Source organism: Carassius carassius, chromosome 17 (assembly GCF_963082965.1).
Source record: "Carassius carassius chromosome 17, fCarCar2.1, whole genome shotgun sequence".
In the NCBI taxonomy this organism is placed as follows: Eukaryota; Metazoa; Chordata; class Actinopteri; order Cypriniformes; family Cyprinidae; genus Carassius; species Carassius carassius.
This window is the reverse complement of record NC_081771.1, coordinates 4812885-4838666: the sequence shown is the minus strand read 5'-3', so window position 1 is coordinate 4838666 and position 25782 is coordinate 4812885. Positions and strand designations below refer to the sequence as shown.

At 35.0% G+C, this 25782-nt stretch overlaps 4 protein-coding genes across 4 annotated transcripts in view; 2 read left to right on the top strand and 2 right to left on the bottom strand.

The window, feature by feature from the left end:
* LOC132160816 (guanine nucleotide-binding protein G(s) subunit alpha-like) overlaps positions 1 to 6839 on the bottom strand; it is a 38310-nt gene extending 31471 nt beyond the window's left edge. The window contains exon 1 of the mRNA XM_059570518.1: positions 6255 to 6839. Within this exon, the coding sequence (XP_059426501.1) occupies positions 6255 to 6510 (256 nt within the window). The 5' untranslated portion in view covers positions 6511 to 6839. The remainder of the gene's footprint in view (positions 1 to 6254) is intronic.
* Positions 6840 to 9114: 2275 nt separating this feature from the next.
* Positions 9115 to 15898, top strand: LOC132160815 (tubulin beta chain-like). Its single transcript, XM_059570517.1, has 4 exons — positions 9115 to 9400; positions 10123 to 10231; positions 10490 to 10600; positions 14307 to 15898. The coding sequence occupies exons 1-4, from the start codon at positions 9344 to 9346 to the stop codon at positions 15437 to 15439; spliced, it is 1410 nt and encodes a 469-aa protein (XP_059426500.1). The 5' UTR covers positions 9115 to 9343; the 3' UTR covers positions 15440 to 15898.
* A 1066-nt stretch (positions 15899 to 16964) lies between these two features.
* On the bottom strand, positions 16965 to 17741 carry LOC132160467 (ATP synthase subunit epsilon-like protein, mitochondrial). The gene is made up of 3 exons (XM_059570143.1): positions 17583 to 17741; positions 17236 to 17360; positions 16965 to 17103 (listed from the first exon to the last, which is right to left on the bottom strand). The coding sequence occupies exons 1-2, from the start codon at positions 17612 to 17614 to the stop codon at positions 17237 to 17239; spliced, it is 156 nt and encodes a 51-aa protein (XP_059426126.1). The 5' UTR covers positions 17615 to 17741; the 3' UTR covers positions 16965 to 17103; position 17236.
* Positions 17742 to 18481: 740 nt separating this feature from the next.
* On the top strand, positions 18482 to 23129 carry LOC132160814 (charged multivesicular body protein 4b). The gene is made up of 5 exons (XM_059570516.1): positions 18482 to 18792; positions 21405 to 21582; positions 21743 to 21857; positions 22020 to 22140; positions 22892 to 23129. The coding sequence occupies exons 1-5, from the start codon at positions 18609 to 18611 to the stop codon at positions 22954 to 22956; spliced, it is 663 nt and encodes a 220-aa protein (XP_059426499.1). The 5' UTR covers positions 18482 to 18608; the 3' UTR covers positions 22957 to 23129.
* The last annotated feature ends 2653 nt before the right edge of the window (positions 23130 to 25782 follow it).

Sequence of the window (25782 nt, the reverse complement as noted above, 5' to 3'; positions counted from 1 at the left end):
CTAGTATAAGAGATCATGCAAGAGTCAAAGTGATGTCAACACGTGAGAGATAAACTACTGTATGACAGTGACCGAAAAGGAAAATGACGTTTCATTGAGCTATTTTTTGACACCCTGTGGTCTATTTTTGATCCCATAATCTTTGTGTGGCATTCGGGGGCAGAGACTAAACAGACTGATTTGGAAACAAGGATAAGTATGCTTATACAGTAAGGGTTTGTTAAAAGTTTAAGCCTACACCAATCAACACAAAGTTAGCAAGTCATTATGCTCAAAGTTCTTCAGTGGTCACATCCGTATACATTCAAATTCCTTTCTGAGACAAAACCAGTTATCAACTTTAAATGTAAGGATGCATGGATAATGAATAGCAGTTGAGATGACTCTTGTGTTTGAGTTCACTACACTATGGTCTGTCACCAGAAGGTGGCAGCATTTCTCTAATATTTGATCTCAGAAACATTTACATTTATGCATTTAGCAGACGCTTTTATCCAAAGGATTCAGGATATAAAAATTTTTTTTACCAGTATGTTTGTGTTCCCTGGGAAATGAACCCACAGCCTTTTGCGTTGCTGATGCAATGCTCTACCTCTGAACCACAGGAGCATTCAAACCAATCAGATGAGACTTTTTTGAAACTATTTGTGAACTCTATATCCAACAGTTAAATGAGGATAAGCAGAATGATCTGTCTCATCTTCTGTGCTGAAGACATATGACAGAGCGTAAAACACAAAATATCCATTACATATGACACATTCTCTTAATTATAATAATAATTCGGTCTCACGGTTGTTGTTAACCCTTCTATTTGAGAAATTAATATCCAAAGTAGAGCTGAAACACCTAATCGATTTAATCGATTAAAATCGATTATTAAAATAGTTGTCAACAAATTTAGTCATCGATTAGTTGCTAAAGAACTTTTATTTGCCGTAAGCGGCTCATTTTGTGCATATTTTAAATCTGCGATGACCAAAGTGTGGCAGTAATGAGCCACCGCAGGTTTTATTCAGCCAGTACAGCAGGAGAAGTAGCGAATAGCCAATAGCTGGCCTCGTTTTATGTCACGTGCTTCCCGAACTGCGTCTGCAGCATAGAGGTCTGCAACAGTGAGATGGTGGAGACAGACGGCAGTGGAGTAAGCTTAAGAAAGAAAAAGCAAGAAAAAGAAAACTAATCGAATTAAGTCATCAAAAGTGTGGGAGAACTTTACTTTGAGCCTTCAAAAAAGAAGAGTAACCTGTAAACTCTGCACTACTGAACTGTTTAAAACTTTTATTTGTGCAGATTCTCCTGTATAAAGTTGTTTGCAAATGTTTAGTATTAAAAGCTAATAACATTGTTTTTTAACAGTTAACATTTGAAGATTTACAAACTGTGTTCTGTGTTCTGTGATCAGTTTGTCGTTTACCAGTTCATAATTCAGTCTTGCAGCCTAATTATGACTGAATGAGAGAGGTAAATGTTTAAATGTATTTGCAAGGCACTTTTTTTCTAAGTATTCACTGCTCTTTTTCACACAGCAGGTTTTTTGTGTGTCCATTTTTTTCCTGGACAGCCTTCTGATGGATTTTACTTTAAAATGTGAGTTCCATTCAGGTTTCATGCCCTTGGCACTTTATTTGAAGGATTATTTACAATTTCACAGAATAAGCTATAAAGTTGTTTCCCAGGTATAAGTTGTGTGTTTACAGGAAAAAAAATAATAAAATGCAATGTACTGCAAATTCATTCTGTTTTATTCTTCGTTAATAATATTCCTTAATAAGATTTGTTCGGGATGTTAAACTACTTTAGGAGCCCTAAGGACTGCCATGGTGAAAACATTATTTGAAATCTTGTGAAATTTGCTAGAGTATGGGTCAGTGTTTTGATTGCAGAAGTGTTTGACAAGAATTACTAACACATAATTAAACAAAACTCCAGGTATATTTTTGATGAGGATATGACAATGCAAAATGGTTAAAACCTAAAAGTCTATGTTGAATTATAAAGACCCTTTGTTAATAATTTAATTGGAAAAAAATGGGCAAAACTAAAATATAAGTACATAAAGATTAATCGTAAAAATAATCAACAGATTAATCGATTATCAAAATAATCGTTAGTTGCAGCCCTAATCCAAAGAAAAAATATATGATTTAGCAGTTGTGGAAAACATCATTTGTTATCCTTACAACAAGTCTTAAGTCTCTTCCTTATTTTTTTCCTTTGATTTGAATTAAGGCTGATCGACAGTGGATGAATATTGTTGGATACTGTTTCCTTGTTTTTGAAGTTTATTATCCATAACAATGTTCTTTCGCTACATATTAAGGAGTCATAGATCAATATATTAACCAATATTTCTGTGGCCAAAATGCTTTGACATATGTGACCCTGGACCACAAAAATGTCCTACCTTAAACATTAAACATTAAACATTAGTAATATGTATTGCTAAGGACTTAATTTGGACAACTTTAAATGGCAATTTTTTTTGCACCCTCAGATTCCAGATTTTCAAATAGTCTTATCCTCGGTCAAGTATTGTCCTATCCTAACAAACCACATATCAATGGAAAGCTTATTTATTCAGACTGAATATGTTGTATAAATCTCTATTTTAAAAAATGGACCCTTATGACTGGTTTTGTGGTCCAGGGTCACATATTTAGTGTGGCAGCACAACTTTTCAGGATCCAACACACAGCTTTGTTAATGTATAAACAACATTCAGTTTTAATTTCAAAAACTTTTGAGAAGATATTGTTTAAAATGAAGTTTGTATTTGTTTTACTTGCTATAATTAATTATTACAGGGCTTTCACGGGTTTTCAAAAAGTCTTTTTCTGTTGTATCAAATTTAAGAACATAAAATGGTACAAGATCATGGCACAAGAAAGTCTTAATTTTGATTTGAGGACGGAGAATTGGGAAATAGCTTAACAAAGGCTATGATTTCATTGATTAAAAATTAGCGTTGCATGTTTTAAAGTCATGTGCTGCGCTGCTTTGTGTACTGTGATAACCGGGGAACAGGGCTGTTGCCAGTGGGGTGAAAGGTGATGACAATTATAGAGGACTACAGCTGAGGGGGGCCCTCAGCCATTTCAGCCACACAGAGAGCCATGTCTCACAGAGAGCCATGTCTCACAAACAGCGTGCAAACAATGAACTAGCTTTGTTTTATTTATTTATTTGTGCTATTTACACAATTTCAAACATGGTCCATGGGTTCAACCTGTAGGCCCCACAAACCCCAGCTACAGTCCTGCCAGAGAAACCACTATATTTCTGCCCTTTCAAAAGCACCACCTGCTGGCAGGTGAATGAATTTGACTCATCTCTTTTCTTAGAAATTGTGTACATGCTAAAATGTGAAGTTTAACATTTTATAAAGCTTTTTTTTTTTTTTGGTGAAAACCTGTACCTGAACTGTAAATCGTGTCTTTAGAGTAATTTTACAGTTCAATATGTTACCATAGACATTGCCCTACCCCACTCATATGGCATTAATTTTATTTGTGCAGGTCTTAAAAAGGGATTTAAGGTTCTCTGTTTTGAGTTATAATGATGAATAATCACAAATTAAAATGGGACAGAAAGATGTGTGTACAAAAATAGAGATGAGTTCTGCAGTTGGCTGAATAAGTGGAAATAAAAACGTTATAAAACGGTAACTTATTTAACACAGTTTTGTATCCCTTTGAGGAAAACAACAGTAGTGTTTGTGGTGTTTCCTATAAGCCTCTGTGATATTCTTGTTTTAATGTTCTATGGGATTTTTTTCACCCGACAATAATAAGTATAACGCGGTTACACAATGAGGTTTAATACAGTCCAACCTTTAACTCAGGACCCATTTGTGTTATGTCACATTACATAAGACAGTTCCTTTCAAGGAAAGATGTAATTCGGGGAATTAGTCGCCTTCTCCTCATCTAATGTTATATTAAGAACTGCATGCCTTCCTCAAATTTGAACCTGAACAAAAATATGATTGTTCTTGGTGACAATTAACTTGCTTACATTTTCGGCATGCATTATAGACCAATTGGCTTAATTTGGTTGTGTGTAACCAGAGGTTAACAGCCCCTGATTCTATTAAAATGGGATGCAGTATGTGTTGAATGTCTTTTGTCATGCCCTGCATGAAAAGCATGATCAACAGTGGACTCCTTATAAGTCCATTCATCTGATTTCATGCAATATTTCATCCTTCATGAGAGGATGTGATTCTGTTTAAGTGAGCAATAACAGCATGCAATCACTTAAAATAAGACATTACACTTGTGGGCTTGCAGCTGTGAGCAGTGAGATCCAGCCTCAACAACAGAGGCAGCAGTCAAAAGCAGCCACATCAAAAGAGACCAAGTTAAGCTACAAACATTTTCATTGAGGTTGACTCTGCCTTAAAATGACAAATTGTTATTAAAAGCCCAAAAGCAGAAAGAAGGACACATTTCATAACCAGACTTCCTTTTTAGATGAGCGCGCACAAACACTACCGGCCAAGCCCCATAAAACACACAACACACAGAGATCGTTTTCCTACATTCTAAGGTTGCAACAATCAGCTTTGTATGTGTGTGTGTCATCTGTTTTTGAACCGAGCACCCGCATGACTAGAGTATTTTGGTCACAGAGCTTAACAGTTTCTTCGTTTGTGTCGTCAGCCTGCCCTCCTTTTCTTGTGTAACTTGTTAATAAAAAGAAGAACAGCTCTCATAAAGGTAGTGGCAAATGAGACCTTGTGTAATGCTACTTTATCAAACCACGTCAGCTCTAACGCTGTTTGCGCCTCCGAGGAAGGCCAAAGGGGAAGTCCACGAGTTTGAAAGAAAAAAATAAGGCACTTAGAAATTTCTTGAGATTCGTAACACCTTTAAATCTACATGTATTCCAGACCGATGGGCACAGACACATTACATCTCATCTTAGATTACAGAAAATATTCAGCAACACTTAGTTTTTTATGCAAAGAGTAGGTTGAGCCACGCAACTAGTGCAGAAGTAGGCGGAAGAAGAAAAAAAGAATAATAAAATGTATGCCAAAAAAATAGCACTGAAGTTTTAGAAAATAAAATTGTCGTCTGAAAACAGTTTCACTTCACTTTTATACAATTTTAGACCAGATTCAGCAGAATGTCTAGATTTAAGTTCTGCAAAAAATGTCTGAGTTAAAATTTCATTCTTTGCTAGACAAAAAAAACAAACAAGTAGGGCCAGTTTTCCAGTTACAGATTAGATCTTGACCAGATGCTTTCATTGTTATGACAATCCATGACGATCACAGAAACCAGGTTTAATCGGAGTTAAAATGCTCAGGCCATATGAAACTCAAAATTACTTGAAATGCTCTTTTTGTACTCCAGACATTTTAGAGAGCATATTCAGAATAGCGGTCAATCAATATGTTTTTCAGTGACCAACCGAAAACGAGGTTGACCATAGTTTCCACAAAAATACCATAAAACAACCTTTCACAGTACTTTCCATGGACAAAGCACATAATAGGACCTACAACTTAAAAAGAAAAGTGCAATCACTTCGTTTTATTTCTTAACAAGTGGTCAGTGAAAGGAGCTGCTTCATTTTCTATTTTATATAGGTTTGTAGTGTCTACAGTTTAGTATAACATTTATGTTGCTTTTTGTTTGCCAGTAAACATTAAATGAACAAAATGTATCCATTTCAATTAAAATAAACCTGAGCGAGAACATGGGTAAGACCCTTTTTTTTTACTTACTAAATGAGAAATTATTCTATTCTCTGCTAACCAACAGCAGGCCACAGATGCTGAAGCTTGCATTTAACCCAAAATAGTACTGATGACCTGCAAAATATGTCATTTGTATTAGGCGTAAATGACGAAATCGAGATTCCATCTTGTACTAGTGTAAAGATGAATACCTAAGTATGCTAATAAAGTTTTAACCATTTTTTATATTTAAGTTTATATGCATTCAACAGATGCATGATTTTAATTGTTAGTGGAGAAGGTCAAAACCTATTATTAAGTGGTATAGTCCAAACATACTTAATGCCTTTAAAACTAGTTATGCAAATTATGCTTATTACTAATTTTAAAACCACGCCAATATTATCACCTCTAAAAGAAAAAAAACCTACCACAGTATTTAGGTGGAAACGACAATTACCATGGTAACGTGTTTTAAAGGGCCAGTCGCACACTTTCCGTCAGACGCTCGTGGCTGCTCTTATTTACCTTGACAGCAGATAAAGTAGTCGTAGCATCCTCTTACCTAACAACAGCAGCCTGTGCGTTTGCTTGTACTCTCTCTTCTCCGCCTTCAGGCTCTTGTCAATGTTTCGACTCCGTTTGTTCTCCGCTTTGACCCGCGCGCGCTCCTCCACCCGCCGCCGTTCTCTGAGCTGTGGGTCACAGCTGTCCGAATGACCGGACTCGACATCGATCCCGGGACTCGCACCGGTCCGTCCGCCGGTGTATGAGATCGCCGACTGTGATAACCTCGATCTGAAGCTGTGACACATCCCCATGACCAGAGCTGGGATCGATCCTTAACATTCGAATGGAAAAGTCTTGCAGGATAAGAACACCATGATGATGATGATGATGATGATGATGGTTATCCAGGTCAGGTGGAGAGAAGGCTCGCTATCCCTTACAGCCTTATCGCTCGGGCTCTCCAAAGGTGTCGGTTAGCCTCATCGGGTTTTCCCTCAGTTTCTGACGTTCACGAGTGGACAGAAGTGAACTTTGACCTGACACGCATACCGTACTTTTCACTGTTTGTTATTCTTGCTTTGCTATTTCGGGACGCCGCTCCAAGTCCCTCCTCGTCCGCCGGAGCTCTCGCCGCTCCGCTCGCGCTCTCTGGGGCTGACCTGAGATCAGCTCTGCTCCGTAACTTTTGCACAGCGTTAAATTTTCACGAGCGGCAGGGGGAGGTCACTCACTCCGTGACGTCGTTCAAATATTTGTGGCTTCACACATTATTTTAAGGGAGATGAAAAACTGTTTAATTTCATTAATCTTGTCATAATTTTAATGACATCCCATACATACAGAGACAAATATTGGTGTTAATGAAAAATGTATGTAAAGAAAACACACTTATTGAGTGAAATGTAGTGTTTATTTTGATTATTCCCCGTGGCTGTAATTTTATCTCGGTTGTTATTTATAGTGTTGTATAATGTTGTTGTTCACTTAATAAAAAAAGGTCATCCAATGACGTCACACGGAAAAAATAGCACAGTTTTCGTTTTGTAAACCGACTATTCCTTTTATCTATTTATAGTTTTATTATATGTATATTTATTTATTTGTTTATTCTGTTTTATGTTAAAATTAAGTTAATATTATTTTACATTATATAGTTTTTATTATTGTAGACATCTTTTCTCTCTTTTTTCTTTCTTTTTTTGTACCTTTTTTCTTTTTTACTGCCATTCCAGCTTTTGGGGTACAGGGTGCATAGAATATAACAGTTGCAATAATAATATCCTGTAGGTGGCGTTATTATACATCAACATGCAAGTTCAAGACAGACTTGACAGCTGCTATTACTCATTTAGATATATTGCAGTGTTCAAGTAGCATCATCTGCATTCAAACTGAATGCACATTTGTTTGTTTTACTTTTTAAATCCTTATAATCAAAGTTAGGTCAGGATTTTAACCTGCATCCCCTTGCTTTATAAAAAAAAATGGTACCACTTATGTAAGAAGAAAAACCTACAAAGCTTTTATTTATTTATTTGTGATATATCACATATGTGACCATTGACCAATAAGTGACTTAAGTGTCACTTTTTCAAAATTGAGATTAATACATCAACCAACTAAGAGCTTAATAAACAACATTTCCATTGATGTATGGGTTGTTAGGATAGGACAGGACATCAATAATTTTGACTCATACAATGTATTTCTGCCTATTGCTACAAATATTATATTGCTACAAATATTATAGGATACATATGGGTATGACAGGGTAGAAAGTTAACATTTTCTGAATATTTTCTAGGGTATGACATGATATGAGTTAAAAGGGTTGTAAAGATGTCACGCAGGCTATTAAATAAATTAAAAGTGAAGATGACTCTCTTGCCCTTTATCTTCTTTTGCTTTCCGCATCTTGTCACTATTTCTGTTTAATTTCCCCAAATAAAATGACCTGAAATCATGAAAGCCCTCTTTGTAACTGCAGATCAGACACAGTATGTACAAAAAGGACAGCACTTTGCTAAATATACGAACTCTCTCCTGTTTCTTGGAAGGTTGAATAACTTGCACAATAGAATGCCTTCTGTTCTTAATCTGTCCTACAGCATGCCTCATGCATTGACATTATCAACAAGAGTGCCGCTACTTCACACATTCCCTTATTACTCAGTACTTGTGCTTTATCTTATCTTATATTATTCATGGTTGATAATCAAGAATCACCGTAATAAATGACATGAAGAAGACTGATTGAGTCCATTTTTAAATGTAGTAGTAAAATAAACAGATCTTGTGAAAACTAAGTTGGAGCACAACAGTGGCATCTGTTGGTAAAATATGAATCTGCATATACCCAGCTATTAGAACTTTCTGGCAAGATTCTCTCAGAAGTTACAAACAAATATTCTTAATAGAATGTTCATCGAAAGTTATGTGATCTTAACATTTAAAAAAATGTAGCACAGAAACATTATTTATACATCGTTCATTCATGGAATGTTTTTTCCTGAAACATGTTTAATGTTACTACTTGTTCAGAGAACATTCAAACAGAAATTTCTAATAATGATTGCAAATTGGAACATCCCCTTAAAATGTTCTAAACATTGAGAATAAAACCGTGGCATTCAGAAATAGTTTTTAACTTAATGGGAAAGTTGGGTATGCCAGCTTCAACATATAGTGTATAAACAAACTCTCCTTGCAGGAAACACTTAGACAAGGATTATGTGGTCTGTCTGTCTTTCTGACTGTCTGTCACTGCATTACAGCAGATAGGGCCCGCAAGAGTCTTATCATGCACACCAGAGAGACGGCCACTGATCCAAGCTCATGATGACAGGACTTTTTTCATTTGAAATATTCAAATATTAAACTACCCTTAAATTCTTAACAAACATCATAAATTCTGCCGTTCACAGTGTGCCAAACTTTGACCCTGCAACACAATTGTTGTTATTGACTGAAAGGCAGTAGTCTGTTGTTCCAGCTTGCTAATTAAGTGTCACACTGTCTAGTAAGTTATGTGACATATGGGTGACTCCCTCTTGATGATGTCATCAGTGGTATTACACACACAGTGGGCACATCAGACTCAGGTCTAGGCTATTCCTGCTCTTTCAACGTGCCAGATCTATCATTATGCGTGAGATTGTTCATCTACAGATCGGACAGTGTGGGAATCAGATCGGCTCAAAGGTGCGTTGGCTCCAAATATCATTTTTTAAAGTGTATTTTTATGATTAGCAGCTGCATTATCATATTAACTTCAACTTTATTCAAGCTAGGCAATCTGATGCAGGCTTAACAGACAAATGAGCATGCATTTCAGTTTATGAGTGTTTATTAGTAGTTAAATTCTCAGTTGTTTATGTCATGCATTCTTTTTTTATTATAGTCATTTTATTATAGTCTACTGTCATTTTGAACAGCATTCTGTAGTAGCTAAATATTGCAGTAATGTGCTTTTTCAGTTAAATGTAAAAGCAAAAACGTATTTATTATATTTGAAGTATGAAATGCATTTTAAAGTGAATAAATATATAAAGTTATGATACGTGCAGTCAAGGGTGTTTACCCTAGAGTGGTCTAATGTAAGATAAGAGACACAGAGCCTCTTGTGATGGGGTGGACCTTCATTATCATGGAAATGAGCTCAGCGGCCTGTGAATTTCTGAGTGACAGATGTAGTAGAATTGTGCTCAAAACTGAATGGCATCCGGAAAAACAATTGGCAGTCACTTAAACTCAACAGATAAGTCAGTTATTGGAGGCTTCCACTGACTCTGTGTGTAGAGAATGACCATTTTTGTAATTTGAAATAACAAAACATTTCATTCAGTGCTGAAGATATCAGTCGAAGCAGGTCACAGTGCAGTTCATTGGAGAAAATATGGTGACTAATTTCCATGTGTTTGCAGTTCTGGGAGGTGATCAGTGATGAACATGGTATTAACAGAGAAGGAGTGTATGAGGGTGACATGGACCTTCAGCTGGAGAGGGTCAATGTTTACTTCAATGAAGCACATGGTATGTAAACCTACATGTTACATTCATTTATTTTATGCTTTTCATCAACTCACAAACCCAAATGACATTCATAAATTTTTAGCACATTAATAAATATCTAGATTATATAATATGCTATATGTATAAGATTGTAGTCTATATTGGGTAAGAGTTTATATATATATATATAAATGTGTTAATGTGTCTTGGACTCAAGGAACAGAGTAACTTCCTGTAAAAAAAAAGTATCATTGACATTTGACTTTCATTGCCTGTCAGGTTGCAAGTATGTTCCAAGAGCCTTGTTAGTGGACCTGGAGCCGGGCACTATGGACAGCGTGAGGGGCAGTCACATAGGACAGCTCTTCAGACCGGATAATTTTATACATGGTGAGCCAGCAATCATCTACATTAAAGACATTTTATATATATACCACATGAGTTGACTTCTTTAAACTATAAATAGGGTTGGTTTCATAACGTCTGAAACATACACTCTTAAAAAAAATAAAGCTTCCAAAAGGGGATTTCACAGTGTTGCCACAGATGAGCCATTTCAAGAACTTTCCAGTAAACAATTCTTAAAATAATTTTTTTTCTTAGTGTGAACAATATTTTAAAAAATCAAGAAAGAAAGTTTTTTTTTCCTACTGTAAATAACCTGTTGTGGAATGGTAAGGTTCTATGGATGTTAAAGTTCTTTATAAAGCAAATAAAGAGCCTGTATTTTTAAGTGTGTATCATGATTTGTTATATACAGTTTAGAACATATAGATCAAAGACATTATTTTGTTTATTAGCCTAATTCTATAATAAGCAGCTCATTAGCTCATTACACTATCAGTGGCCATAAATTTGGTTCCAAGAGAGTGCATCAAATATTAAAATGCATACCTTGCATGCAGTGTTGTTTTAGATAAAGATGTCAGCCAAATGTGTGCATGTAATGGATGGAATACATTTTTCAATTATTTGATCCTAAGCATGAATCATATGAACAACCCACTCACAGAAATATTTCACCCAAAATTTAAGATTTATGTAATTTTATTACATGACAAATTCCCATTTATATTTTTTTTTCATAATTTTAACACAAATCTACCAAATAAACTTTATACGATTTATTTTCATTAGGATAATAAAACCTATTTATTTTAAATGCATAATCCTCAGGTTTATGTAAAGTGTAATTATTCTTAATTAATAATAAAAAGTTTATTAATTTAAAATACATAAAGTTTATTGTATAAATTGCATAATAATTAAGAGAACTAAATCAGGATAATTAAAAAAGTTAAATAACATTTATTTGAATCATGTTTAATGTATGCTTATATACTAAACCAAATTAAACAATGCATCACATTTATGCAATTGTTTCCCCATCTTATAAAAAAAATAGAATTAGACAAACACAAAAACAACTCTATTAGGTTATTTGTGAACTTACCCACTGTGCAAAGTTACGTCCAGTGGACGTCTTTTTATGTCTTTGCAGACGTTGAAAAGACGTCCACTGAGGAGCCAGAATTAAAGTTTTTATGACGTCTTCTGTACGTCTGATTTAGACGTTCACAGAACCTCCTTACAAGGTTAAAAACTAGTTAACAAGTGGTCAGTGGAAATATTTCAACATCATTTAAGTTTCATTTAGACATCATTTATACTGTTTCTGGACAAAATCAACACTCTCAGGATGCATTCGATTTAGACTCATGTTATTTCAATGTAATTTCCAGACACTGTGTTTGTCCTAAAATCAAGAAAATAAAATAATCTTCATGAAATAATGAAATAACTGATGATTGAATTGATTGATTGAAGATCTCAGCAGAGGAGGATCAATTTACATCATTTACATCAACATCATTTGACGTCACCATTGTGGTGGACAGTGTTTGGTTTAGTTGGGATGTTGGTCCTCATACTTCTTGTGTTAGCTTGTCTCTTGCTGTTGTAACTGTGTGTTATAAAACACTCTTATTGTGGCAGAGAGCAGTGAGCTCAAGTGTTATCATCTTGATTTTAATGTTGATTAAACTATAGCACAATAAGTTATTAATGTTTTGTTGCAACTATGTATTTATTTTTTTATGGACAGACACTTTGTAGAAATAAAGAATGTACTTATTTTTAAAAAACACATCATGTAGTCACACACAGACATCAAGATTGTGGATATGCATCACATCAATGGTGACAATTAAAACTTAAAAGTCTGGAAAATAAGGACGAGTTTGTGCTATGAAGCAGTTTTGTTTGTTTTGATTGTCACCATTGTTGTGATGCATATGCTAAATCTTGATGTCTGTGTGTGAGTACATGATGCTTTCGCTCAAAATATTTCAAACGCATTCATTTTGTCCAACTTCACAATAAGTATTTTGCTCTTGGTGCCTGTACTGTAGAGTCAAAAGGATTAGGAGATCTATACAAACAAAACAACACTTATTTCATGACCTCAGATACTTGTAATATGATTACTTTATAATCACTAACAAAGAGCTGATAACACCTGAGCTCTCTTAAATTTGTCTTTCTTTGCTACAACAACAGTGTTTCACAAACACACAGTTATAACAGCCAGAGACAAGCTAACACAAGAAGTATGAGGACCAAGATCCCAACTAAACCAAACACTGTCCACCACAATGGTGACTTCAAATGAATCAAATATCAACATTTAAACCTCTGTTAATTCTCAATAAGAGCTTCTCTAGATGTCTGACAGAAATAAAGTCAATCTAATGATTCTCATGTTTGTGGAGATGTTTGATCCTCCTCTGCTGAGATCTTCAGAGATTTAATGTCTTTGTTTTGCAGTTGATTTTACCACATGCTCAATCATCAGTTATTCCATTATTTCATAAAGATTATTTTATTTTCTTGATTTTAGGACAAACACAGTGTCTGGAAATTACATTGAAATAACATGAGTTTTAATCTAATGCATCCTGAGAGTGTTGATTTGGTCCAGAAACAGTATAAATGATGTCTAAATGAACCTTAAATGATGTTGAAATATTTCCGCTGACCACTTTTGAACTAGTTTTTAACCTTGTAAGGAGGTTCTGTGAACGTCTAAATCGGACGTACAGAAGACGTCAAAAAAGACGTCATAAAAACTTTCATTCTGGCTCCTCAGTGGACGTCTTTTCAACGTCAAAGTCAAAGTCACCTTTATTTATATAGCGCTTTAAACAAAATACATTGCGTCAAAGCAACTGAACAACATTCATTAGGAAAACGTCTGCAAAGACAAAAAAAAGACGTCCACTGGACGTAACTTTGCACAGTGGGTAAGTTCACAAATAACCTAATAGAGTTGTTTTTGTGTTTGTCTAATTCTATTTTTTTTATAAGATGGGGAAACAATTGCATAAATGTGATGCATTGTTTAATTTGGTTTAGTATATAAGCATACATTAAACATGATTCAAATAAATGTTATTTAACTTTTTTAATTATCCTGATTTAGTTCTCTTAATTATTATGCAATTTATACAATAAACTTTTATTTATTAATTAGGAATAATTACACTTTACATAAACTAATTACATAAACCTGAGGATTATGCATTTAAAATAAATAGTTTTTATTATCCTAATGAAAATAAATCGTATAAAGTTTATTTGGTAGATTTGTGTTAAAATTATGAAAAAAATATAAATGGGAATTTGTCATGTAATAAAATTACATAAATCTTAAATTTTGAGTGAAATATTTCTGTGAGTGCATGTATGAGTGTAAGTCAGTAGCCACACCAGTGCACAATAATGAGCACTGTAGTTCTGATCTCTGCTTCTTTAAATGCATGTGCTTATTAAAAGTCTAATTAATTCTTATTAACTGCCAATGCTTTTATCATTCATCAGTTGGAAATGATGCAACAATATCATTCTTCTGTTTCATTATTGTGGTGTAGACTTCACTATTTCCACAGAATTTTAATGACTATTAAAACTTATCCTTCCTGGCTATGAGCGAACCCGAACTCAAACTCTGAAATCTGATTGGCTGATACAATGACACAATGCCATTCATATGTAATAACATCATTCTTGATGCGGTTTTCTCTTTATAAATGTAAAGGTAATTCCGGAGCTGGCAATAACTGGGCAAAAGGTCACTATACTGAGGGCGCAGAACTCGTGGAGCAGGTTGTGGATCGTGCTCGTAATGAAGCCGAGGGCTGTGACTGCATGCAGGGCTTCCAGTTCGTCCACTCTCTGGGCGGTGGCACTGGTTCGGGAATGGGGACCCTGATTATCAATAAGATCCGAGAAGAGTATCCTGACCGCATTATGAATAGTTTCAGTGTAATGCCCTCACCGAAGGTCTCCGATACAGTAGTCGAGCCGTATAACGCGACCCTATCAATCCACCAACTGATTGAGAATACAGATGAGACGTTTTGTATTGATAATGAAGCGCTGTATGATATCTGCTTTCGCACTCTTAAGCTCACAACACCAACTTATGGAGATCTCAACCACTTGGTATCCCTCACAATGAGCGGGGTCACGACCTCCCTTCGCTTCCCAGGTCAACTGAACGCTGACCTTCGGAAGCTGGCCGTCAATATGGTGCCCTTTCCACGCCTCCATTTCTTCATGCCAGGTTTTGCACCTCTCACTCCACGTGGTAGCCAACAATACCGGGCCGTAACAGTGCCCGAGCTCACCCAGCAGATGTTCGACGCCCGAAACATGATGACAGCGTGTGACCCGCGTCGAGGACGCTATCTGACAGTGGCGGGCGTTTTCCGCGGTCGCATGTCCACTAAAGAGGTTGACGAGCAAATGCTAGCCATTCAGCAGAAGAACAGCAATTACTTCGTAGACTGGATCCCTCACAACGTCAAAGTGGCTGTTTGCGACATCCCACCACGAGGCCTCAAAATGGCCTCCACCTTCATCGGAAACAACACTGCCATCCAGGAGATATTCAAGCGCATCGGAGAGCAGTTCCTGCTCATGTTTCGACGCAAGGCCTTCCTGCACTGGTACACGGGGGAGGGCATGGATGAGCTGGAGTTCACAGAGGCCGAGAGCAACCTGAATGATTTGGTGTCCGAATACCAGCAATATCAGGATACCACCGCCGATATGGATTATGATGCAGAAGATGAAGAGGCAGAAGAGGAGGCTCTGTCATCAACAGCACGCAGCACTCGAGTGGAGATTGAGACTGAGGTGTTCACTGAAATTTCTGTCAACGAATGACTTGTGGGCTTTAGTGAATATGGCAAGAGTGGATCTGATTGTGTGAAGAGTGAGAACAATCAGTGGCCCCAAAATATTTAACACTTAAGATACAGTTAAAACATATAAATGAGTTATACTGCATTAGAAAAAAATTTTTGGCTTGAAAGATGTGCTTTTTTTTATTTAATTTAATGACAATGTGCCTTAAGAGTTTAAATACTATTTGGAGCCACTATTCATAGCAAACTGTGAAATATTTCTGACCTCCAGGAGAAAATGATGAATTACATAAATACATAATAATATGATATATTCAAAATTTAAATATAATTTTCTAATCTGTCCTAATATATATATTTTCAAAGGTTTGGGGATGATATGTTTTTAAAAAGAGTCTCACCAAGGCTGCATTTATTTAATTAAAATACAGTAAAACAGCAATATTGTGAATATTATTTATAATATACATTATGAAATGTATTTTATTGCTGTGATGGAGCTGAAATTTAAAAAAGAAAATGGTTTCTTTTTATCAATGCTGAAAACAGCTTTCAGGATTTGATGAATAGAAAGTTCAAAAGAACAGCATTTATTTGAATGTATAAATGTTTGATAAATTTAAAGTATCCTTATAAAGTAAAAGTATTCATTCCTTTAAAGAAACAATCTCACTGACCCCAGACGTTTAAACGGTAGTGTATAGTTTATTGTAAAGCTTAATTTATATAAAGACAAAAAAAATCTATATTGATGTGTAACATCACTGAAGCAAAACAATTTCTGTATGTTCTGTAATAATGGATATCTATAGATGTCTTGAGAAAAAAACCGGGGGAAACAGATATTCAAAAAATTTATATATATTTTGTGTGGTGTTCTAGTGCTATATAGAGGCTTAAATTCTTCTGTCATTATTTGTTGTAAATAATGAATTTTGTTAATTTTGCTTATCCTTTAAAAAGCATAAGATGCTAAATTATTTTACCAATATAAACTGCAACTATTTCATAATAATCTGATGTATCTGCATTGTGCTTGAGCATTTACAGTGCAAAAAACCTTCAAGTATTTACAATTTATGTAATGCAACAATCAGTTTTCTTGCAAAATATATTAAAATTAACATCTATTCATCTTAAATCATCATTTACTTCATTTTTAAGTAACTACTGGACTGCAAACTGGTAACAGTTTTAGTGTCTCTTCTGCTGATGCTCTTAAACCACACATAACCAGCAAGTAAAAATTTAAATATAATTTTCTAATCTGTCCTAATATATATATGGGAGACCCGGGTTCGAATCCACTGTGAACCGCCAGTGTGTCCCTGAGCAAGACACTTAACCCCTAGTTGCTCCAGAGGCGTGCGACCTCTGACATATATAGCAATTGTAAGTCGCTTTGGATAAAAGCGTCAGCTAAATGAATAAATGTAAATGTAAAACTGATCTGATAGATCAACATGACAATACACCCAGTTTGCTCAGCGAACACCTGCTAAACAGAAAACTGTTTAGAATGAAAACGCACCAAGTGAAGACTCTTAGTTTGAGACTCTTCATAATTTATTATCAAAAGAACACAGCTATTTTCATTGAATCATCATAACTGCAGGTCTTATTGTATATCCGACGGAGAACGTATGTGGAGAAGTGGGAATGGAAGAAATGTAATGACAGATCCTACAAAAAAAAAGCAGAGAAGACAATCATTTTTAACAACATAGGTTTTAAAAAAGGTCTAAGGGGTCCGTTAATGCATCGTTTTTTACAAGTGCAGTAGAGTTTAGGTAAACAGCTGAAATATTAACTCACATTATACCGTCTTCATTTTAGTGACCTTCACACTGGATTCTGCGTTTTTAATCGCCTCGGTTTTCAGCTGTGGCTTCAGGGCTGCCCGCACGACCCTGGCGCAGATTGCCGAGTACCTGATGTAACTGAAAGAACAAGACACATATTAAGTCACTAAATAACTCAAAATTGCTCGTATGAATATGTCCAAGGTGATTCAAATGAAACATGACGCTAACGTTAGTATTACTACAGCAAAATTCATACAGAGCAAGGCTAAACCAACTCCACAGTACAAATTACAGAGCGTACAGCAATTAAAATACACATTTCACAGCTTTTGACGTTATTAACTGTAGTACATTTACCTCAGTCCTGCTTGTCTCCAGTAAGCAACCATTTTTCCGCGCAAATGTGCGTCTTACGTCCGTCAAATGCTGCGATTCGCGCTGATCAAGGACGAGAGCAAGGCCTGTGCGTCTACCGGGATATACGTCATAAACCAGCGTACAGTCTCATTGGCTGGCAAACATGTCACTCATCATCATAGATACTGTCACCTGGAATCGAACCAATCACCGCAGTTTAATGACAAAATGTACATTAACCACGAACTAGCTGAATAAAATTTCAAAATAAAGATGCTGAATTTCTGTGTATGAATATTTGAATTATAGGTAAGTTACACATTCAGATTTATCAAAGTTTTTGGCATTTAAACAGTGTATTACATATAAATATTAATTCAGTAATCTCTCTCTCTCCTAATCGCAATATATATATATATATATATATATATATATATATATATATATATATATATATATATATATATATTATGGTTAATAAAGGTTAATAAAGGTTAACAAATTAAGTACATTTTTATTTGTTGCTTTAAAACAACACTATTCATTATCTGAGGATTATACATGAAGAAGGTTATTATTATTATTATTATTATTTTAGCAATGCCCGGATTGACGGATAGTTTGTTGCAGTTTGTTTGCATGACATTTTATATCACCCGATGTTAATTGTTCATATATACTTAAGACCTTTAATAATAATAATAATACTTTATACAATAACAATTTTTGCGCAAGGTTAGGGGTTCGATTCCCCGGGAACACATGATATGTAAAAATTGATAGCCTGAATGCACTGTAAGTCGCTTTGGATAAAAGCGTCTGCTAAATGTATAAATTTATTTATTTAAAGAGTGGAGACGCTCGATACGCCATGACGTGAGTCACGCTCCTGTGACGTGATGATGTCATGCGGCCTGGGTTAGAGAGGAGGAAGAAGAAAAAACAACAACAAGCTTGTTGGGTCAGTGATCGACAGCGTCTAGACCAGGAGTCAAAAACCAGTCTAATATCACTCCCGAGGGCAAGATGTCTTTGTTTGGGAAGTTGTTTGGTAGCAATGGAAAAGGGGGCAAATATCCAAGCCCCCAAGAGGCCATCCAGCGACTGCGAGAAACAGAAGAAATGTTGACCAAGAAACAAGAATTCCTTGAGAAGAAGATCGAGCAGGAGCTTGTGACGGCCAAGAGAAACGGAACGAAGAACAAAAGAGGTGAGTCACCTGGCATAGATCAGCTGGTTAACTCAGGTTAGGATGGCACTGTGGCTGTTACTGCTTCGTTAGTTTAGCGTTGTTTCATGTTGGTTTATTACACAAAGGAATATGTTAAAACGTATCTTGTAACTGAAATAATAATAATAACAGACTAATTAACAGGGCTAGACTTTTACTAAAACACATGTGAGCTGTCATGCAAAAATGAGAAATGGAATGATCTAGAGGTAGATTTTAGGACGATAATGTGCTTTGTAATTGTAATAATTTTTTTCAGGATGCTTGGGCTAGACAGATAAAATGTTGTAGCCCTCCACCAATTAATCTTTGACCTATCCTAGTATCCATGGTGATGATAAAACATTTTGGGAACAAAATAATGGAAATAATATACACAATTATCCACCGATGTTAAATTGCAAATGTATCCATACTGATAAATGTACTATCTGCAACACATCAATTAAAGATATTAAACTTTTTTTTTGTCCTTTCTTTCTTTCTTTCTTTCTTTCTTTTATTTTGGAGAGAAAATGTGTTAAGCCTTAAATTTAGAACACTTTATTTACAAAGTAAAACAATTCTGAGTAAGAAAATTACTCCAATAATCTTTTAGTAATTTTTGCAAAATTGTACATTACAAGTCAAGAATAATTCTCATATATTACCTTCTGTAACAGTGATAAGATATACTTTAAAACCCTTTTAACATAAAAAAAAATTAATGCAGCTGTCCAAATGTTAACTTTATTGTTTGTAAGTTTTTTTTTTATTTGACCTTCTCTGAACTGTTAAATAATGCTACTTAAATACATTCTGTATTTGACTGTTATTACTGAGCTACATACATGAAAAAGGACTAAAAACTACCCTTCTGCTCAAAACCTGGAGAATAAAAAAAAAGAAAAAAACTTGTTTTAAACTCCTACTTTGTCATGGTTTACATTAGTGTCACATTTTGGGTGTGGAAATATAATGATGTAAATGCATTTACAATACGTATATTTATAAGTCTGTATTTTTTCTGTCCCATCGATGCTACTATAGATGTCCAAATCCAGAGATAGCTCCATAAATAATTTCAGTGCAATATAAGGACCATTTTAAAGAGCCGCTTAGGTTGTACGGCCTGTAATACAACTCCACATTTAAAGTCCCCAGAACATAGGTAATCAATAATTGATCTGATTAGCCTATGAGGGCCGCTGGAACACGGTTGATGACGCCGATGGTTTGACTGCAACGAGTGTGGGACTGATGTTTTGTCATAGTTTACAATTCCAATGTCTTCATGGAAAAAGTGTTTAATTTGCATGACCTTTGTGTCAGGTGACGCCTTTGGAATGCCCCTTTTGAACGTGCACATGACGTAAGAGTCTGTTGAAGGTTTTATTGTATTGCAAACCTGCTAAATTAAGGTCCTATTCCATACATTGAACAAACACAGCTGCTGTTTCATCTTCTACAAATAAATTGACAACTCAAATCATTGTTTTGACAGTATATGAAAATCTATTCTGTAGAAAGCAAAAATGGAACGTTGTGTTTAGTATAATGACAGTTTATGGGTGATTCACACAAAGAGCATAGTCTGAATATTTTTTTTCATTATGACATCTGTTTCAAATGTAATTTTCCAGCGTCATCCTGATTTTCAAAAAAAAAAAAAAAAAAAAAAAGGGGGAAATAAAAGGCAACTACTACTGTGACAATTTTATGTTTTTTGATGTTTTTATTAAAAATAGATCTGAAATAAAATAAGTTACACTTTTTAAGTTAAGTTATTATTTATATCATTTCAAGTAATCAAAATGTTTTAAATGGGTTTTATTTGTAGCTAATGATAATAACCCTGGTTATAAACACTTTACAACTTAAATAATACTTTTTTTATTTTGAGAATGAGTATAGGCAGTTCTTTTTGGAAAAAAAAAATGTTACAATAAAAAACACATTGTAATGGTCCTAAAATAGGTTTACTGACTTAAAATATAATCTCTTTCACGTTTTTTTCTTGACTGGCTTTGCAGGATTCAGACTTTACAAGAAAAGCATGTCTGTACAGATGTGCTTGTTATTAATTCATTATTATGCTGCCAACCACATTCTCCCTACAACGCAACACTTTTTTTTCTCTTTTTTTGCAGCTCACTTGCCTGATTAAGTTTGGTGAGTGTGCCTCATTTAAGAGTCGCTAACTCTGCACCACTGCTTCCCTGAGAAATATAACAGAGAAAGATCTGTTGGGGATCGGAGACCTCACAATTTTAATTTAGCATTGAGAATCTACCAATGTGGGCTTTCCATCTTACCTTTACTGTATATTTATTTTCCATGCAAATACTTTCTTACCAAAGCGACTTGACAATAAAGTGCACAAACCACATTACTGGGTAATAGTTGGTTTTATAATGCATAATGCTTACTGAGCTAAATCTTAATTGAAATAAAAGTGGCTTCAAATTAAATCAATTGACACATAATTACATAGTGTTTTCTTTAACTTTTAAATAAATCACACTTAATGCTATGCAATACTTTTCTAGAGGGTTCCAAAATTCTCTTATTTTGCACTTTAATCGCTTTACCTTTCTTTTTGTTTGAAACAGCTGCATTGCAGGCACTGAAGCGTAAGAAGCGCTATGAGAAGCAGTTAGCTCAGATTGATGGCACTCTTTCTACTATCGAGTTCCAGCGGGAGGCACTAGAGAACGCTCACACCAACACCGAGGTCATCAAGAATATGGGCTTCGCTGCCAAGGCCATGAAAGCTGCTCATGACAACATGTGAGGAGCTTCTCTTCTATTATCAGTGTTTTATTCCCTTTTTGTATCAGCCTCACTACATTAAGGTTTTGGGTGTATGAGATCTTAAATAAGATTAGTTTACCAGTGCAAGCTATTAGGATTCTGTATGGCACTCATGGCACCTAATTTGTACTTTCAGGGACATCGACAAAGTGGACGACCTCATGCAGGACATCACAGAACAGCAGGAGCTGGCGCAAGAAATTTCAGATGCAATCTCAAAGCCTGTCGGGTTTGGGGAGGAATTTGATGAGGTAAGATTAAAACAAGCAAACTCCACAGCCACGATCTAAGTTTTTGGGAGATTTTTAACATCTCTATTAACATCTAATTTGGGTGAACTGATCACAAGTGAAAAATGAAAATACTGTGATGCATGTTAATACAAGTCATAAAGAGATGTTGTGTTGTTTCAGGATGAGCTGTTAGCTGAACTAGAGGAGCTGGAGCAGGAAGAGTTAGATAAGAACCTCCTGGAGATTGGAGACAATGTACCATTGCCAAATGTGCCCTCTACATCCTTACCTGCCAGACCAGGTACTAAACACACACACACACACACACACACAGACACACGCATTCACATACATGGTGTTTGGGAGCACAAGTCTCCTGATATCTAGTTTTGTTTTAGACAGTTAAGTTTTTTAGTTTTAGTTCTAGTTTTTGGACATTTAGTGTAGAAAAAAATGTCACTTTGAAATTGGTAGTAAATATCATGCATTGACTGAAACATAACATTTTAAATTAATAAAGTCTATTTTAGCCTATATGTATAATGCATTATAATTTAAGGTATTCATAACATAGGTTGTAATGCATTACCGGTATGTATTTTTATGAATAACTGTAACCAAAGTTAAAAAGCATTATAATATGTAATTGTTTGTCATGTGTTTTAGTGCACTATACTTTCTAAAGATGTAACAGTTAATAGATAGATGTATTATAAATGTGGCTATAATTATTCATGAGATTTTAGGCATAATAAGTACATTAAAACTACTTAAAGTGAAGTCTTATCATATTTCCTTATTAAACCTATAATAAAAGATACAATATAACACATTGGAAAAATACATTTTACAGTTAATGTGATTTATTTGTTTTATGTTGATTGGTTTATTTATTTGTTGTTGTTGAAATAGTTCATTAAGAAATAACTTACTTAAGATTGAAAAACGTAACCTTTGCATTAGTAACAGGTACTTCACATGACACATGAAGTCATTTCTGGTGCAACTCTCTTGTATTAAATGCAGCTCTTGAATGTCTTTCATAAATGCAGCAAAGAAGAAAGAAGAAGAGGATGAGGATGACATGAAAGACCTGGAGGCGTGGGCTGCCAATTAATGCCCCCCGAAACCCATACACACTATACAAGGCATAAACCTCACTCCGATACCTGTAACTAAAGGACCTGGAATGTTACAGTATGACGTCTTCATATTTAAACACACACACAAGAGGAAAACAAAAACATAAATAAAAAGACAAATCTCCGTCAGGTCAACACACTCATCTAAGCAAGTCTGAGATCTTGCTTCATTTCTCCTCATCTCTGGACTGTTCAAACATGACAAAAGGCTTGTAGTAGATCAGTGTTGTGTGTTCATTACCTTTAAAGTAGTCTTATATTTTCAAGCTTCCATCACAAGGAATCCTCTGCTTTATCTGAGAAACCAATACTCACAGAAACCCTCTGCACGCAGGGGAAGTGTCGTGTTTTTGGAGAGAACATGTGGTATATTACGAGTTCATTTGTTCGCAAGTTCTGTTAAAAGCACTGAAAGCCCCGTTTGATTCTGTGCATCGAGCGTTTCAGTGCAGGTGCTTCCCACGTCTAATATCCGCTGCGCCCACGGGACGTCCTAGATCAGCACTTAGGCTTTATGTGTACAAGTCTTGCTTTCCGTTTCGGGACTGAGGTGGGCATGAAGTTTTGAGGATCCATCTGAAGTTTGAGTGCTGCTGAAACTGTAAGGCTTTTACTGTACACAGCGTCTCTCTCTAATGGCATCATGGTTTACAGTCTCTTGGCAGCATGGGATTCCTATATGGAATCGGTCTCTTCACTCGAGAAACGTGTACTGTACTGTATTTGAGATATTTCAGAAATACCAGTAATTGATTCTAAGATATCTTTACAATTGGTTTCTTGAACCTGAGTGTTGTATTAGGGAGAAAAAGGACAAGGTTTGTTGTAGATTTCAGATTGTTGTCTTATATCTGAGATGTGAATGCATTCAAACAGATTTGTACAGACAGGACAGACTGCACAGATTATTGTCTGTCACTATTATGATGTTCTGGCAGAGTGGTTTTATTCATTTTCCTCTCATGAGAGTCTATAAATAATTTGATTATTGAATATTGAGAGGTGAGAGAAGCACTAAACTTTAACTGTTTATTTATCGGAAAGTTTCATTCACATTGTTTATTGTTTGACACTCTTCATTTATGTCCTTCTCTGCCTTTCAACCTTACACCTGCATTAAAGTTTTGCCAAATTAACGCCTCTCTGGATTTTTATTTGCGCAGTAGATTTTCCTTCCATTGTTTGCCTAATTTTTCTTTCTTTATGCACATCACGTCATCAGTGCTCACCTTGAAAATGAGTTTTTGTCTATTGAATATGAATTTGTAGAAACAGTGTCCAGGTAGGAGAATATACCCACCGGTCCATTACAAGCATACAGTCTTTCAGAGACATCAATAGAAAGGGCATTTCTGTTTCTTTATTGAAGTGCAAAGGAAAATTAAGGCTTTGAAGCAACATGCGGTGTGTAATAATGCAAACTGATTTGTACAGGATGTGAAAGACGAAGCTTTAATACATTTGTATGTTTTCATTATCTTGTAGGTGCTGGATTTATTATTGTTATATCATTACCGTCATAATCTCACTTATTACTGTTATTAAAATATTTTGACTGAGTTTCTATTGGTCCTGGTACATGACTTAAAGAATTCAACTAAAATGAGGCTTCAGTACAGTAGATACATAAATACTTCCATTCAAAAGTTTGGGATCAGTAAGATTTGTTAAAATATATGAATAAAACATTTATAAATGAATTCAAAGTGACGATAAAGGAATGTTGAATAGATTTCTATTTTAAATAAATTCTGAACTTTCTGTTCATAAAAGAATCCTGAAAAATGTATCAGATTCTTCATTAAGCAGCACAACATTTTAACATTAATAATAAGTAGAAATGTTTCTTGAGCAGTGAATCAGTATATTAGAATGATTTCTGAAGAATCATGTGACACTGAAGACTGGAGTAATGATGCTGAAAATTCAGCTTTGCATGACAGGAATAAATTAAGTTTTAAAATACACTGAAACAAAATATTTAAAAAAATAGCTGTTTTATTTTATAATAATATTTCACAATATTACTGTTTTTACTGTATATTATGTCAAATAAATGCCGCCTTGGTGAGCATAAACTACTCTCTCAAAAAAAAAAAAATTTTATTATATGATTCCAAACTTTTGAAATAGGAAATTTTAAACATTATTTCACAATATTACTACTGTATTTTTAAACAAATACATTACTGCTGGAGAGCATGAGACTTCCAAAAGCATTAACAAATCTTACCAACCCCAAACTTGGCTAGTCTGAGTAATAATCTACCTCAACATTTAAATTCAGATCAGCCAGTTGCACAATTTTGACCTCATACCATCCTTTAACCATTTAATAATTTTATGATTGACAGAGTGTTTGGAAAATATTTAAAAGATATGTAAATCTTCAGTCTTTCAGGTTTAATTTCATCACACAAACCAGACAAATTCAGTTATGGGGATAAACATGGGGCATATTTTCAGGACATTGAATGGACTTTACACAGGGGGCCCTAGTGTTATCCAAATAACCCAAAATAACAACCGTTCAACTGAAACTGTTCTTAGTGGCTCTGATTTATAGGGATTTTACAAAAAAATAAAAAATAAAATAAAAAATTATATATTTGTAATTTTAGTTAAGTAATGGTAAAACACAAGAGCCTGTTGAAACTTGTATTAATCAAGATCTCTACATTCCAAATAATATTACACGCCTTAAACCACCGTGGATTCTCATTGGCTATCCTAAGAGCAAATGAACACGCCCACTATGGATTATTTACAGCGATAAGGCGGGGCATATTTCGGCTAATGAG

What these genes read in the sequence shown, in the direction of transcription:
- LOC132160814 (XM_059570516.1), top strand. Translation starts at nt 18,609, where the DNA reads ATGTCTTTGTTTGGGAAGTTGTTTGGTAGCAATGGAAAAGGGGGCAAA. An exon ending in TTGGGGAGGAATTTGATGAG is followed by an intron (nt 21,858 to 22,019) that starts GTAAGATTAAAA and finishes GTGTTGTTTCAG; the next exon opens with GATGAGCTGTTAGCTGAACT. An exon ending in ATCCTTACCTGCCAGACCAG is followed by an intron (nt 22,141 to 22,891) that starts GTACTAAACACA and finishes TCATAAATGCAG; the next exon opens with CAAAGAAGAAAGAAGAAGAG.
- LOC132160467 (XM_059570143.1), bottom strand. Translation starts at nt 17,614, where the DNA reads ATGGTTGCTTACTGGAGACAAGCAGGACTGAG. An exon ending in TGGAGACAAGCAGGACTGAG is followed by an intron (nt 17,361 to 17,582) that starts GTAAATGTACTA and finishes TTGTTCTTTCAG; the next exon opens with TTACATCAGGTACTCGGCAA.
- LOC132160815 (XM_059570517.1), top strand. Translation starts at nt 9,344, where the DNA reads ATGCGTGAGATTGTTCATCTACAGATCGGACAGTGTGGGAATCAGATC. An exon ending in TTACTTCAATGAAGCACATG is followed by an intron (nt 10,232 to 10,489) that starts GTATGTAAACCT and finishes ATTGCCTGTCAG; the next exon opens with GTTGCAAGTATGTTCCAAGA. An exon ending in ACCGGATAATTTTATACATG is followed by an intron (nt 10,601 to 14,306) that starts GTGAGCCAGCAA and finishes ATAAATGTAAAG; the next exon opens with GTAATTCCGGAGCTGGCAAT.